Source organism: Lynx rufus, unplaced genomic scaffold (assembly GCF_022079265.1).
Source record: "Lynx rufus isolate CCGP_SWC_20201006 ecotype Redwood Valley unplaced genomic scaffold, mLynRuf1.p SCAF_21, whole genome shotgun sequence".
Lineage (NCBI taxonomy): Eukaryota > Metazoa > Chordata > Mammalia > Carnivora > Felidae > Lynx > Lynx rufus.
The window spans coordinates 10977094-10990774 of NW_025814836.1; the positions used below are offsets into that span (position 1 = coordinate 10977094).

The 13681-nt window shown below is 42.2% G+C and overlaps 1 protein-coding gene across 1 annotated transcript in view; it reads left to right on the forward strand.

Moving 5' to 3' along the window:
- TTC23 (tetratricopeptide repeat domain 23) overlaps positions 1-13681 on the forward strand; it is an 82070-nt gene that overhangs the window by 36125 nt on the left and 32264 nt on the right. Inside the window, exon 6 of the mRNA XM_047086525.1 lies at positions 11752-11857. Within this exon, the coding sequence (XP_046942481.1) occupies positions 11752-11857 (106 nt within the window). The remainder of the gene's footprint in view (positions 1-11751; positions 11858-13681) is intronic.

Here is a 13681-nt window from a genome sequence, read left to right on the forward strand (position 1 = left end):
GCTCAGTCAGAGGGAGCAAACATGTGTTGATAGTTTTACGGGATATTGCCTTTCATTGGGCTTCTACTATTTCTGCTCCTGCCAGCAATGTCTGAGTGCGTTTGTTTCCTGACAGCCTCTTCCAAAGGAGAGTATTGTCAAGACTTTGAATTACTTCCTATCAAGTAGGTGAGAAGGGACATCTCAGTATAGGTTTAATCTGCAAAATGGAATTAAATATCATTTCATAGGTTCAGTGGATCTTCTTAATACATTTTTTGTGAATTTTCTTTTCATACCATTTGTCTACTTTTTAATAGAATTTTTATTCTAGTTTATTTTATTCAGTTTCCCTTAACTGTTAAAAGTCTTGGGGCGCCTGGGTGGCGCAGTCGGTTAAGCGTCCGACTTCGGCCAGGTCACGATCTCGCGGTCTGGGAGTTCGAGCCCCGCATCAGGCTCTGGGCTGATGGCTCAGAGCCTGGAGCCTGTTTCCGATTCTGTGTCTGCCTCTCTCTCTGCCCCTCCCCCGTTCATGCTCTGTCTCTCTCTGTCCCAAAAATAAATAAACGTTGAAAAAAAAAAAGTCTTTACATACCCCACGTATCGCCCTTTAATCTGTGACATATATTAGCAGTCTTTTCACCCAATTTGTCACTCGTATTTTATTTTATTCATAGTGTTTCTATTGAGATGTCATATACCATGAAGGTCACCCTTTTAAGGTGCGCAATTTAGTGGTTTTATTATATTCATAGAGTTGTGTAAGCATTACCGCTAATTGCAGAACATTTCTTTTTTTTTTTTTTAAGTTTGTTTATTTATTTTGAGAGAGAGAAAGAGAGAGAGCACAAGTGGGGAAAGGGCAGAGAGAAGGAGAGACAGAATCCCAAGCTGGCTCTGCATCATCAGCGCAGAGCCCAAGGCAGGGCTTGAACTCAGGAACCACGAGATCATGACCTGAGCTGAGATCAAGAGTCAGACACTTAACCGACTGTGCCACCCAGACACCGCAGCAGAATATTTTGATCACCTCAAAAGAAACCTGCATTCATTGGGAGTTACTCTCCTTATTTCTTCTGTCCCTCATCCCCTGGCAACAACCAATCTCCATTGTATCTCTATGGATTAGGCTATTATAGACATTTCCTATAAATAGAATCCTATAATATATGGCCTTTTGTGTCTGACTTCTTTAATCTGATGTCGCTTTCAAAGTTCATCCGTGCTTAGCAGATATGAGTAGTTCATTCCCTTTTAATGGCTGAATAGTATTTTGTTATACAGGTAACCACATTTGTTTATCTCTTCATCAGCTGATGGATGTTTGGGTTGTTTCCACTCTATGGAGGTAATGAACAATGCTTCTATGAACATTCATATGCAAGTTTTTATATGGATATATGTTTTCAGTTCTCTTGGCTATAAGACTAGGAGTGGAATTTCTGGGTTCTATGGTACCCAATATTTAACTTTCCAAGGAACCACCAAGCTGTTTTCCAAAGCAGCCTCAGCCTCTTGCTATTCCCACTAGCAATGCATGAGGATTTTATTTTCTTCACATCCTCACCAACACTCGTTATTATGTCTTTTTTATTTCAACCATCTTGGTAACTGTGGAGTAATATCTCACCATGCTTTTGATTTGAATTTCTCTGATGACTCATGATATTCTGCATCTGTTTATAGGTATGTGGCTATTTGTACTTCTTCTCTGGAGAAATGTCTATTCAAATCCTTTGCCCATTTTTTATAGGGTTATTTGTCTTTTTATTGTTGACTTACAAGAGTCCTTCATACTGGATACTAGATATCAGATGCATGATGTGTAAATATTTTCTCCTGTTCTGTGTGTTGTCTTGTCACTTTCTTGATTGCATCCTCTGAAGCACAAAGATTTTTAGTTTCAGTGAAGTCCGATTTATCCTTTTTTTCTTTTGGTCTCACGTCTAAGAAACCATTCCCTAGTCCAAGTTCATGAAGGCTTGTATCTGTTTCCTTTTAAGAGTTTTATAGTTTTAGTTTTTACATTTAGGTCTTTGATCCATTTTGAGTTAATTTTTTATAGGATATAAAATAGGGCTCTGTCTTCATTCTTTTGCATGTGAATATCTAGTTGTCCTAGTACCATTTATTAAAAGGGTCATCTTGTCACCATTCAATTATCTTGGTACCCATGTCAAACTCAATTGATCATAAATGTAAAGGTTTATTTCTGGATTTTTTTTTCTATTCTATTGACCTCTATGTCTATCCTTATGGTAGCACCACACTCCCAATTACTGTTGTTTTGTAGTAAGCTTGTGGATACTATGAATAATGCAACTATGCACATTCATCTACAAGTTTTATGGTAAGTTTTGAAATCCATAAGTATGACATCTCCAACTCTTACATTTTTCCAAGATTGTTTTGACTATTCTGGCTTCCTTACATTTGTATATGAATTTTAGGATAAGTTTATCAATTTCTGGAAAAAAAAAACAGATGGTATTTTGATAGAGAGAGCACTGAATCTGTATTTCAAGTGGGAAGTGTTGACATCTTCACAATATTAAGGCTTTCAATACGTGAACATAGGATATCTCTATTTACTTAGTTCTTTCCTAGTTTCTTTCAACCATATTTTGCAGTATAAGTTTTATAATTCTTTTGGGAGCTTTATTCCCAAGTATTTTGTTCATTTTGATGCTCTTAGAAACAGAAGTGTTTTCTAAATTTCCTTTCCCTACTGTTCATTGCTAGCATGTAGAAATACAAATAGGATGTTGACTTTGCATGGTACGGCCGTGCTGATCTCATTTATTAGCTCTAATATATTTTTGTAGATTCATAATGCTTTTTTTGCCATGCAAAAGCTTTCTTAATGCTTTAACGTTTTCAACCTTTCCTTTCATTACATTTGGATTTTGAATCTAAATTAGAAGGAGTGCTCTGTATTGGAGTTCTAGAGTACTTCACTCATTTTTATAATACTCGTAAAGTTTAATAGGTGACTTTTATTGTTGTTTATTCTTGAGGTTAATAAAGATTAGAGAGTGTTTAAATAAATACTTACCAATCATTATTAAAGAGATAGCTTTGTGAAGTTGAAACAGCACTGGATGTGAAGTCAGAAAATCTGAGTGGGAGTCCCAATTCTTCTGTTTGCCAGCTGTTTGATTATACAAGTCATTTAACCTCTCAAAAAAAGAAAGAAAAAACCCAATCCTACAAAAGATCCTATCCACTTCACAGAACTGCTCAAAGGTTCAAAATAGAAAGTGCTTTGTGAACCATTAGGCATGATGCCAGTGTAAGCTACTTTTATTTATTAATGGTAATTATCAAACATTTATCAAGGCTCCTCATTTCTTTAAGAGCTTTACCTAGACACAGAAAGGTACAGTGTGGCTGCAGCTCTCCAGGGGAGCCCTGGCCTAAAAGCCATTTATTATGTACACAAAGAAAAGGGATTTTGTTATTTTCCCTCTAGTTTTTCACTGTTCATTCCTTTGGAGTGAGAGAAACGCCCAGAAAGAAAAGACCTTTTATTTTCTGTAGAGTGTCGACAAGTTCCAAAGTATTTTAGGAACTAACCCATTAGAGTGGAGAAAATTAGCAAGCCTCACAGAGCCACCACACTGGGAAGGCAGTGGTCCCAGGGACTGGCGAACTAGCCGTTCTAGGCACCCTGCCTCAGGGGTCTGTGAGAAACCATGCTGGCGTGATTGTTTCTGAAACTACTCATGGCAGATTTTGGCAATAGACCCTGTTTTCTTACCCAAAAGAAAAATGGCAGGATTTCATTTCAGTGAGAATGTTTGTGGGTGTGTGTTTTCAAGGGACATAAATTAACACCACTAGCTTCAGTTTTGTTTTCCATCTCTGACAGTTGAATTGCCTTTCTTTTCAAATTTCAGGGCAGCTCTGCCACTCAGTCAGTAGCCCCCAAATTTGGGGGGAAGCTCGATTTACAAAGTATAATGAACTAATTTATCAGTCCCTCTCCCAAAAACTTTGAGGTCAGAAAATCTGGCTTCAGGTTCCTCTGGGCAAGTTATCAGCCTTGGCCAGGCTGATGTGATGGCTTGTAGGTGCTCGCAGAGGTCTCCGACCGGGTTCAGACAACACAGCAAATGGCAACGCTTCCGATCGGTTCTGGTTAACTGCTGTGTATTTGCTATAATGCACTATTTGTAATTTTCAAAATCTCTGAAAATACTAGCCTTTCATGTTTAAAATTAGAAAAGATGCAGAATGCGATTATGATTCTATGCATCATAAAAGTTTTCTAAGAGTGACATAAATCCAGGAGTTGTACTCTTTCTTTTTAAGTCACTATTTTTTATGACTGGGTGGCTCAGTCGGTCGAGCGTGTATGACACTCTTGAATCGGCTCAGGTCATGATCCCAGGGTCGTGAGATTGAGCCCTGAGTTGGGCTCTGCACTGAGCATGGAGCCTGCTTAAGATTCTCTCTCTCCCCCTCTGCCCCTCTCCCCCACTTGTGCTCTCTCTCTCACAAATAAAATAAAATAAAATAAAATAAAATAAAATAAAATACTCTTTATATTCTAAAAAATCAAGCCATGTAGACAAATACGAAGAAACGAGTTACAAGTTATCCAGGCCTCCCCTCCCAGAAGGAGTTGGTGTTGACATTTGTAGCATCTTCCCTCTGCATATGTACATGTGGGTATAGATAGAGAGACAGGAAGACAAGAAAGAAAAAAGAAACAAAAATTGATGAATTTGACAGCAAAAAAAAAAAACTTCTCTGTGACAAAATATCACAGTCAAAAAATAAATAGCAAAGAGAGGAGATATAGAAAGAATTCTTATAAAATGTAGATGAAAAAGTCAATTCAATAGAAATAAGGGCAAAAGATAGGAATGGTCAGCTTACAGAAGAGAAAATACAAATGGCCAATAACAATACAAAAATGATCTTCAGCATCCTTTGTTATTAAAGAAATGCACTTTCACTCAGGAGATGCCATTTTTCACCTAGCTGTGAGCAAAATAAAAAAAGTTTGATGATACCCCATGATGGCAAAGGTACTGGAAACCAGTCATCCTCATACACCGCTAGAAGGAGTGGGGATTGGCACCACTTTGGGGGAAACCATTTGATATTCCCTCCCCAATTTTATAGGGTAATAGCAAGCCCTTAGAAATTAGAAATGCTCTTAACATCCATCAATAGGAGACCAGTTAGGAGGTTGTGGTGTATCCACGTGATGGAACACCATAGAACCACAGAAAGAATGAGATCAATGTGTATATTCTGACATTAAAGATGCCAAAAGTGCATTATTATTTTTTAAATGGAAGATGTGGATCAGAATGTTTCTTCAGTTGACAACCGGCTAGACCCTACAATGTGCCAGGCACAGTGGTTGGCCCTGGGACGGTGATGGAGGAGCAGCCTAGAGAGTGACAGAGACCTTAGCTGAATAGTCCCACAGATGAATGTAAAATGGCGACCGTGATGTGCACACAGGGAGCAGGACTGGGTGCTGTGAGAGCTCCCAACGGAGCAGCCCGAGGACTGATAGTGAGACACCCCGAAGACTGAGGAGAGGGCAGAGGAGCCATCATGGCAGAGCCCAGAAGGGTGGTGGCAGATGAAGCTGGGCTGGGGGAGGGAAGCAGGGCAGCGTCAGGTTACAATTGCACGTGCGTGTCTATGCATGGGTGTGTTTAAGAACATGCCCCTATAGGGGTACCTGGGTGGCTCAGTAGGTTAAGACTTTTGATCTCAACTCAAGTCTTGGTCTCAGGGTTGTGAGTTCAAGCCCCACATTAGGCTCCACGCTAGGTATGGAGCCTACTTAAAAAACAAAAACAAAAACATGGGCCTATATGTGTGTATGTTTGTATAAGCATATCAATATCTCTGGGATACACAGGGAACTTGATAGTGATAACTCCAAGGAGTCAGACGGGATCGGGAGAAGAGGGTGAGGCTTATAGACAGAAGGGAGAGAGGCATTTTAACTTACCACTTAGGATTTTTCAAAATTATATACCGATATTACTCTTACAATCTAAAAATCTAGTTACGTTTTAAGAAAACACACACTTCCAACCAAGAGAGGATGAAAATCGAAGTTCCCAACATATCTATTTTGGTGCTGACCCTTACAGAGAGTAGGGCCTTTTCTCCCCAGCCCTTCGGAGGAGCTAAAATTGACGACTGGAGAGCTGCCACCGAGGACTCTCTCTGACTATTAAAAGAAACTAGCTTAGTCTGGGGCCCTCAGAACTAGGTTTTGGAATGCCCTCGGCACCCAGGGACTTCCCTTTCATCTACGCCCCCCAGAGAGTCCCAGCAACATCTTTCTCTTAGCCAAGGCCCTCCAGCTGCCCCAGGCCCCTGTGGTGTGGGTGGCCTTGAGAGGCTTCCTTCCTGGCCAGAGACTGGAGAGGAAAGGAAGCGGCAACCCTGGGCTGCAATATGACCCTGTCTTGTACAAGGGCATCAGCCCAAAGCTGAAGATTGCATGGTCTGCTCTGGCAAGGCCAAGAGGCAGAGCTACGTAGCCGCACAGCTGGTCAGTTATAAGAGAAACACAGCAAACTCACACCTCACAGTGACAAGAGGACTTGAGCTTCTGTTGAATTAAAGCACTAATTTGAACCAAAGCAGAAAAACACAGACCCTCGGTAGAAGGCACCTTAACATCTTGCTCCATCCATCAGCCACTGCCCGACTCCCCACTCTGGTGTCCCCGTACAGTTCGTTTTCAGAAGCTGCTTTGAGACCCACATATCAGTGGCTCACCCTCCACCTAGCCAGCCCATTCAACCTCTGGGCCGAATCTACTACTTAGCAACTATTTCTCTGACTCTTAAATAATACTTCATTACGCTGATTAGAAGATCCTCTTTCTGTTACTTCTACTTTCTTAAAAAACCAGATGTTAGACTAGAGCAGGATGCAATTTGGAATCACAGGCCTTAGTCTGAATCCCTGTCCTGCCATTGAGCCCTCTATATGACCTTCGGTCAGTTGCTTTATCTCCTGAGGGCTTCATTTCCCCATCTATAAATTGGGGTGTTAACATCACCCTCACCAGTGATTCTGAGATTAAGCGAGCTGGTGTATGTAATCTGCATAGCACCACGTCTGGCCAGAGTAGGTGCTTACTCAAGGTTAGTTCCCACCCTCCCAGTGTCCCTCTCTAGTGCTAGCCCTCAAGTACAAAGATCCTGGCGGCTGCTGAGCCGCAGGTTTACATTGCCTTCCCCACGAATGTTTTTGTCTCCAGGGTAAATAGACTCACTTTAGGTCCACGAATGCACCTTTAGCTCTTTGTGGACTCTCCACTTTGCTGCAGAAGAAGAGATTTCCCTCTGAGTCAGTGATCCTCCTAGTTATTTACCAAATGGGGGAAAAAAAAATCTATCCCTCTCTCCTGTGAAGAGCTTGGGGCCTGCAGTCAGAGCATTGCATGTCTTAAGTTGAGTATTCACATGATGGGGTCTGCCTGCATAAATAGAAACATCCTTCTTACTAGTCATCAAGTTTTCTGTTCAAGAACTATTACACATTTCACAAATCCAAGGGGACAGCCTCAGTCAGATAAGAGTCTGCCAGCTGTAGCTCTGGCTGTGTCTATTGACAGCTGGATTGGCGCTGTGGACTCAGTGGTTTCCCCCGGAAATGCTCAGGAGGGCCCAAGCGCAGCCTTCTGCTCTGGACCTTGGCAGGGCTTGAGGGTGGTTGATCTTATGACTGAGGTTTTTCAGTTAATGACCTTGCTCAGTATGAGATATTAAAGGTTGCGTTTTTGTTTTTGTTTTTAACCCAGTACCACATGTTAACGGCTCAAGAGATTTAGGAATATTAAACACTCCCTCTCAGCTCCAAGATGACAACTGATAAATATATAACCGTAAGATACTGAAAACAACAAAGAACGGGAGGAGAAATCTGAGCCCTGGGAGATTAATAAATAATAAGGAGTGAATGCAGTCAAGCACAGATCCCCAGCGGGGCCCATTACTTGGGCTCCTGCATAAAGCCAGGAGAGGCAAGCATGGCTCCTATAATTCTGTTAACACTAACAACTAGTCCTTAAATGCTCTCAGATGCATATAACAGGGGTATTTATATTCTCTTAGCAAGCAGAGTGTTGTTCCAGAATTGTGAACAGTGGTTTAATTTGGAAAATTGGGTAATCTAATCACTAGCTTTTCAACTGCCTTTATACCTACTCCCTAAGGCAGCCTCCTATACCGTGCGGATCTGTGGTTCTCGATCTGCATCACCCTGAGCCCTCATGTTCCGTGGAGGGTCTTTTGGAGGAAGCTGGGTGGGCACAGCTGAGTGAGCTTCTAGACCCTCTCCATCTGCTTCAGTAAGACAGTATGCAAAACAATCTGGAACAAAAGGATTTTTTTGTTGTTGTTTTTTGTGTTGTTTTTGTTTTTGTTTTTTTGCTTCAAAAGAGAAACTTGAAACTCACTGGTCCCATGATGTTTACATCCTCTTATAAATTACTTTTCCACTCACTGGTATGTTTCTGAAATGTTACTTTGTTAATGTACTAGGTAGAGTTCAGTCATTGTATGAATAAACCACAATATATTCATTCTGCTTCTGGTGGTTATTTAGATGATTCCCCCTTTTTCACCATTTCAAATAATGCTTCAGTGAAGTTGAGGGCATTTTTGGTATCAACAGTGATAGATGGTGAACTCCAAGTTGGTCAAGAAGGGAAGGGACAGCAGGAAGGGCCGACTGGATAGTGAGAATGGGGAGAGTGGATAGAGGGCTAGAAATTGCTTGGACGTGATGAAGGCAGGACCAGATAAGCTATGATAAGGCCCCGAGTCTGATGAGGGACACAATGTGGCATGTAAAAAGCATTTAAAAATTAAGGTAAATTGAATAGGACTGAATTAAATTAAACTAAATTTAATTTTACTGAATCAAGGAGATGCTAACCTTGCACATTTTTAACATCATGGTTCCCTTTTCCTTCCCTCACCCCAATGTTAAACCAGCATATGGTTTTTAGAAGTTTCATGAACATCAAATATAAATTAGACCAAGGATTGAGTTTCTGAAGTGAATAATGAATAATAAATGGTTGCTTATATTAGTATCTCACACAGAAAAATGTTGAGGTTACGAAGATTTTTGTGAAATTCGGATCCCCTTAAGCTCTCAGGATCCATTTTCTTGATATTGTGAGCATTTTTGCTCTCAGAAAATTTTGCTTCCTGTCTCCAAAGGCAAAAGGCAACATACAGAACTTTCAGAACATGTAATTATTCATATGAATTGAAAATAATTTTGATAGGGGTGTCTGGGTGGTTCAGTCCATTGAGCGTCTGGCTCTTGATTTCGGCTCAGGTCATGATCTCCTGGTTCGTGGAATCGAGCCCCTTGTTAGGCTCTGTGCTGACAGCATGGAGCCTGCTTAGGATTCTCTCTCAAGCTCTCTATCTGCCCCTCCCCCACTCATGTTCCATCTCTCTCTCTCTCAAAATAAATAAATAAACATTAAAAAAAAGAAAAAGAAAAAGGGGTGCCTGGTGGCTCAGTTGGTTGAGCATCTGACTTTGACTCGGGTCTTGATCTCACAGTTGGTGAGTTTGAGCCCTGCATCAGGGTCTGCGCTGGCAGCTCGGAGCCTGTTTGGGATTCTCTCTCTTCCTCTCTCTCTCTCTCTGCCTCTCTCTCTCTCCCCCCTCCCCAAATAAATAATTAAATAAGTAAAAAGAAAAGGAATCATTTTGATAGATGTATATCTTTTACATTGCCTTATATTATAATATTGAGTGGAAACAAAATATGAAATCTTTTTGAATTTGAATTTGAATAAATCTAAAGTACTGTGAGTTAAAAGTCTTTGTAACAATATGAGTTAAATCTTTTCTAGCATCACAGGGTGCTCTCCTCGATGGTGGATCCTAAAGATCGTTAAGCAGGAGAAAACACAAAGTAAACATGATTCAGTTTGCAATTGGGATGGGCAGATTTTCCTCTCTCTTCCTCTCTTCAAATTCCTGAACATGTGATGCTTTGACTGTCCCTGTGGCTCCAATGGCTCCAATTGTCTTTACTTTCTGGAGTGTGCATTATTGGAAAGCATTTCAAGCCAGATCTTCGGGCCAAATTGAGGATAATGACTAATTGGGGTGTTGCCAAAACTACTTGTTCCATTTATTTACATCCTGTAATAAGGAAAGTAGTTTTAAAACAAAGGATATTGTTCGCATTTACAAATATGAAATTCTGATTGTTTTAACACAACAATAAAAGTTATTGCTAGCAATCTTGGTTTGGAATAGCCCCTATCATAAAAAGTCTAGAGCTAATAACTCAGCTGATTTTAACATACGATAAATGAGATAAGAGTCTAGAATCCACCCTGATTACCAACTGACAAATGCATTCAGCTGGTCATCAGAGGACCAAGTCCCTATGGCTTTGCTGCCTCACTACTTGGTCTGGACTAGGAAGTTCTGATGGTGTGGCTTTATCTCCTAGCCAGCTCCCACGGATTAGTCATAGCTCCTGGAGGCTGAATGAATCGGCGCCTCTGGGGAGTGTGCAGGCATCAGTTAGTGATGTCTGCCAACAAGCACCAGGGCAGGGAGGAAGGGCAGCGTTCTCGCCCTGGGAGGGAGTCCGAGTATCAAAGTCAGAATCTTATCTCCATTTTCTCTCAGCCATGAGGTATCTTGGGCAAGATATCACCTGCTCCTCAACCTCAGCTCTCTCGTCTACAAAACGCGGGCAACAAAAATTGTTAAGAAAATTAAAATTGATACTACACCTGAGAAAGAAATCTTAACTGCTGTTAATATGTCTTGGCCTATCCCAGTCTGGTGTTTCTCCTTTTAACTCATGGTATTTTAGTATTTCTGTCACCCTTTTGGCAATTAATTGCAAACCACCTGCCACCTGGTGTTAGTGCACTGTAGGACATCAGGTTCAATTCCTGTCCCTTTCGGTACTGCCCACCCTTTCTGGTCCTGGCCTCTCCTGTCATAGGTGATCTGTAAGGGTCTATTTACTGAATGAATGTGAACCTGTTACTAATAGCATTTTTAAAAACTTTAAATGTTGACGGATGAGTAGTAACTTTATTTTCTCTTTTATTCTTTATGTTATATCTTTTTTATTTGGAGAGATGTGTTTTGTATTTTATTTTGGGAGGATTGTTACTATTTATATTCATAGGATCATAGGTTTTTTTTCTCTCTCTCTCAAAGAATTTTCAATTGGGCTTTATTTTTAAGGAACTGAGCTCTTTTCTGTGTTCAGGCAGCCCCATGGGCCAGTTGAAGAAGGCGCAGGGAGATGGGCTTGGTAGATCAGGCACTGGGGAGGCTACTGACATCTCGGCAAGGGCCCCCTTTGGGCTGAGCTGGGGCAGGGGGCTGGGCTCGCCCACTTCCTGTGCAGAGCACTGGCACTTTTTAACCCATCTCCTTCCTTCTTGAAACCCTCCTCCGCTCGCCCACCCCCCCGCCCATCCTCAGCTGACACTGCACTCACAGCAGCATAGACTTAAATGATTTACTTAGTGATCCGCCCTGGCCACAGCTTCGAGCCATCCGGACTCAGCCTTCAGGGCTTTCTCTGTCCACAACCCAATGCTTTTAAAATCTAGGTCTCCTGAGAATTGACTGTGCTTCCACACAAATCATATTGTCTAGCTTGCTAGAAAGTTCCTTGGCTTTCTGCTTATCACTTCAAGAACACTTAGTTCCCTATTGCTGCCGCCAAGCGTGTAAACAATCCTGTTTCTTCTTTCCCGGGTGACAGGCGCATCACATCGTGCTGAGCAGAAACCCCTCTCAAGAAGAGGCAGCAGTCTCTGCACATTTGGTCGCCCGCGCTGCCGTCGCTTCTGGGGGGATCGAACACCACGGTGAGCTCAAACCTTCTGTGGGCGGCGCACCTTGCCTGCTCCCTTGCCCGTCCCGCACACGGGTCTGTGAACCAGCTGCCTTTAGGATGGGTGAACAGGTGGATGGACCTGTGACACAGGCCCCCCTGGAGAGCTTTGGCGGCTTTATGTGGTGGTCCTGAGCTGTGCCCCTGTGTTACTTTCACCAGAGTTCTCTGCTTTCTGTCCTGTTTAGCTTTTCTCTAACCTTTTACGTTCAAACACGGCGAATCTTCATCCAAGCAGAGCTGCGAAGAGCCCCCAGAGAATCCACACTGGGCTTACAGGGAAATCTGCTCTACTTTCAGAGGTGATCTATTTTTAAAGATTGTTGTGGAGCTACTGTGGCAACAGATAGATCAGGCCTGTTGGAACACCAGCCTACAGACTTTCACAGGACAGAGCTTTCAATCAGGATGAACTTTACATGGTTTCAGGAGTCCAAGAGGAAGTTGCCATTTATGAGTCATATGGTTTTTCTTAGCCCCATGTGATAGGTAGAGCGGTGAGCTTGGGGAGTTCTTTAATCCGCCTTTCCAGACTCAGAGCATACAGTATGCCTCTAGTGATGGGGAACATGCATTCTGGTGGCTTATTTTTGGCCAGAATATTCAGAAACAGAGTATAACTCATAAAGGAGACCTAGGGGTATATTGCAAAATATCAGATAAAAAATAATGATGTACTATAGTAAAATAAGGTCCAACGTGCCAGCAAGCCTAAAATGGAGATCCGGAATAGTTGGGATTCAGGGGGCAGAGCTGGGCTAGAAGGCAGAGGCTTCTAGCTGGAGGGTAGGCGGAGATGAAGGGAATACCAAAATGAGCAGCCTGGTGTGTAGAGATTTCTGGGCCAGGCAGGGGCTCCAGTCAGGGAGGAACTGGTGAAGGGGATATCAGGATTTATCCATCTGTCCATCCCACCTTACAGACCCCTCATTCTGGCTTCCTGGAGCTTTGAGCACCTTTTTGGAGCTGGAGCAGCATATCTACGGATAGAGAAGGCAGGCAAACTTTCTGATCCTCTCTTTTTGGAACACGCCATGTATAACAATCGGCTTCAAAACCTTCAAAAGGTCAACTGTTTTTTGACCACCTTTCTGGTGCTTAACATTTTTTTTTTTTCAAAATTTGTATGTTGTTGTTGTTGTTTTTTTTTCCTCTGAGAGACAGAGGGAGAGCAAGCACAAGTATGGGAGGGGCAAAGAGGGGAAACATGGAATCATAGCAGGCTCCAGGCTCTGAGCTGTCAGCACAGAGTCCAACACGGGGCTCAAACTCACAACCATGAGATCATGACCTGAGCCAAAGTCCAGCGCTCAACCAACTGAGCCATCCAGGCACCCCAACATTCCTTTAATAGGGGAAGAGAATCTTCCATTCCCAACTATTAAGACAGTTAAGATGCAAACACACATTTGCTGGAAATTCCTATGCTAGCAGGAGCCACAAATCTAAGTGTCTATAGGAACCACACAAGCAGTGTGAGCGAAATAGATAGCTATTACGATACAGTAGGAGCAGCAAGCCTAATCAGAAATGGCAGTTACTGTTGGTTGTAATACGAGAGAGACAACACAAAATGTGAGGACTGTGGCAAACTGGAGAATCCCATGCCCTATTGAAAGTGAGCAGCTGTTACAGCTCCAGCCCATTACTGTCATGTAGAAGGCAGGCTTGAGGGCAGATCTGTTTTTCAAGAGAAGGCAGAAATCTAGGTTTTTCTGTGTAATTGTTGGTAACCAACTCAAACATGTTTCAGGCTCTGATCAGGCAAAGCAAGTGTGAGGGCAAAACACATGTAACT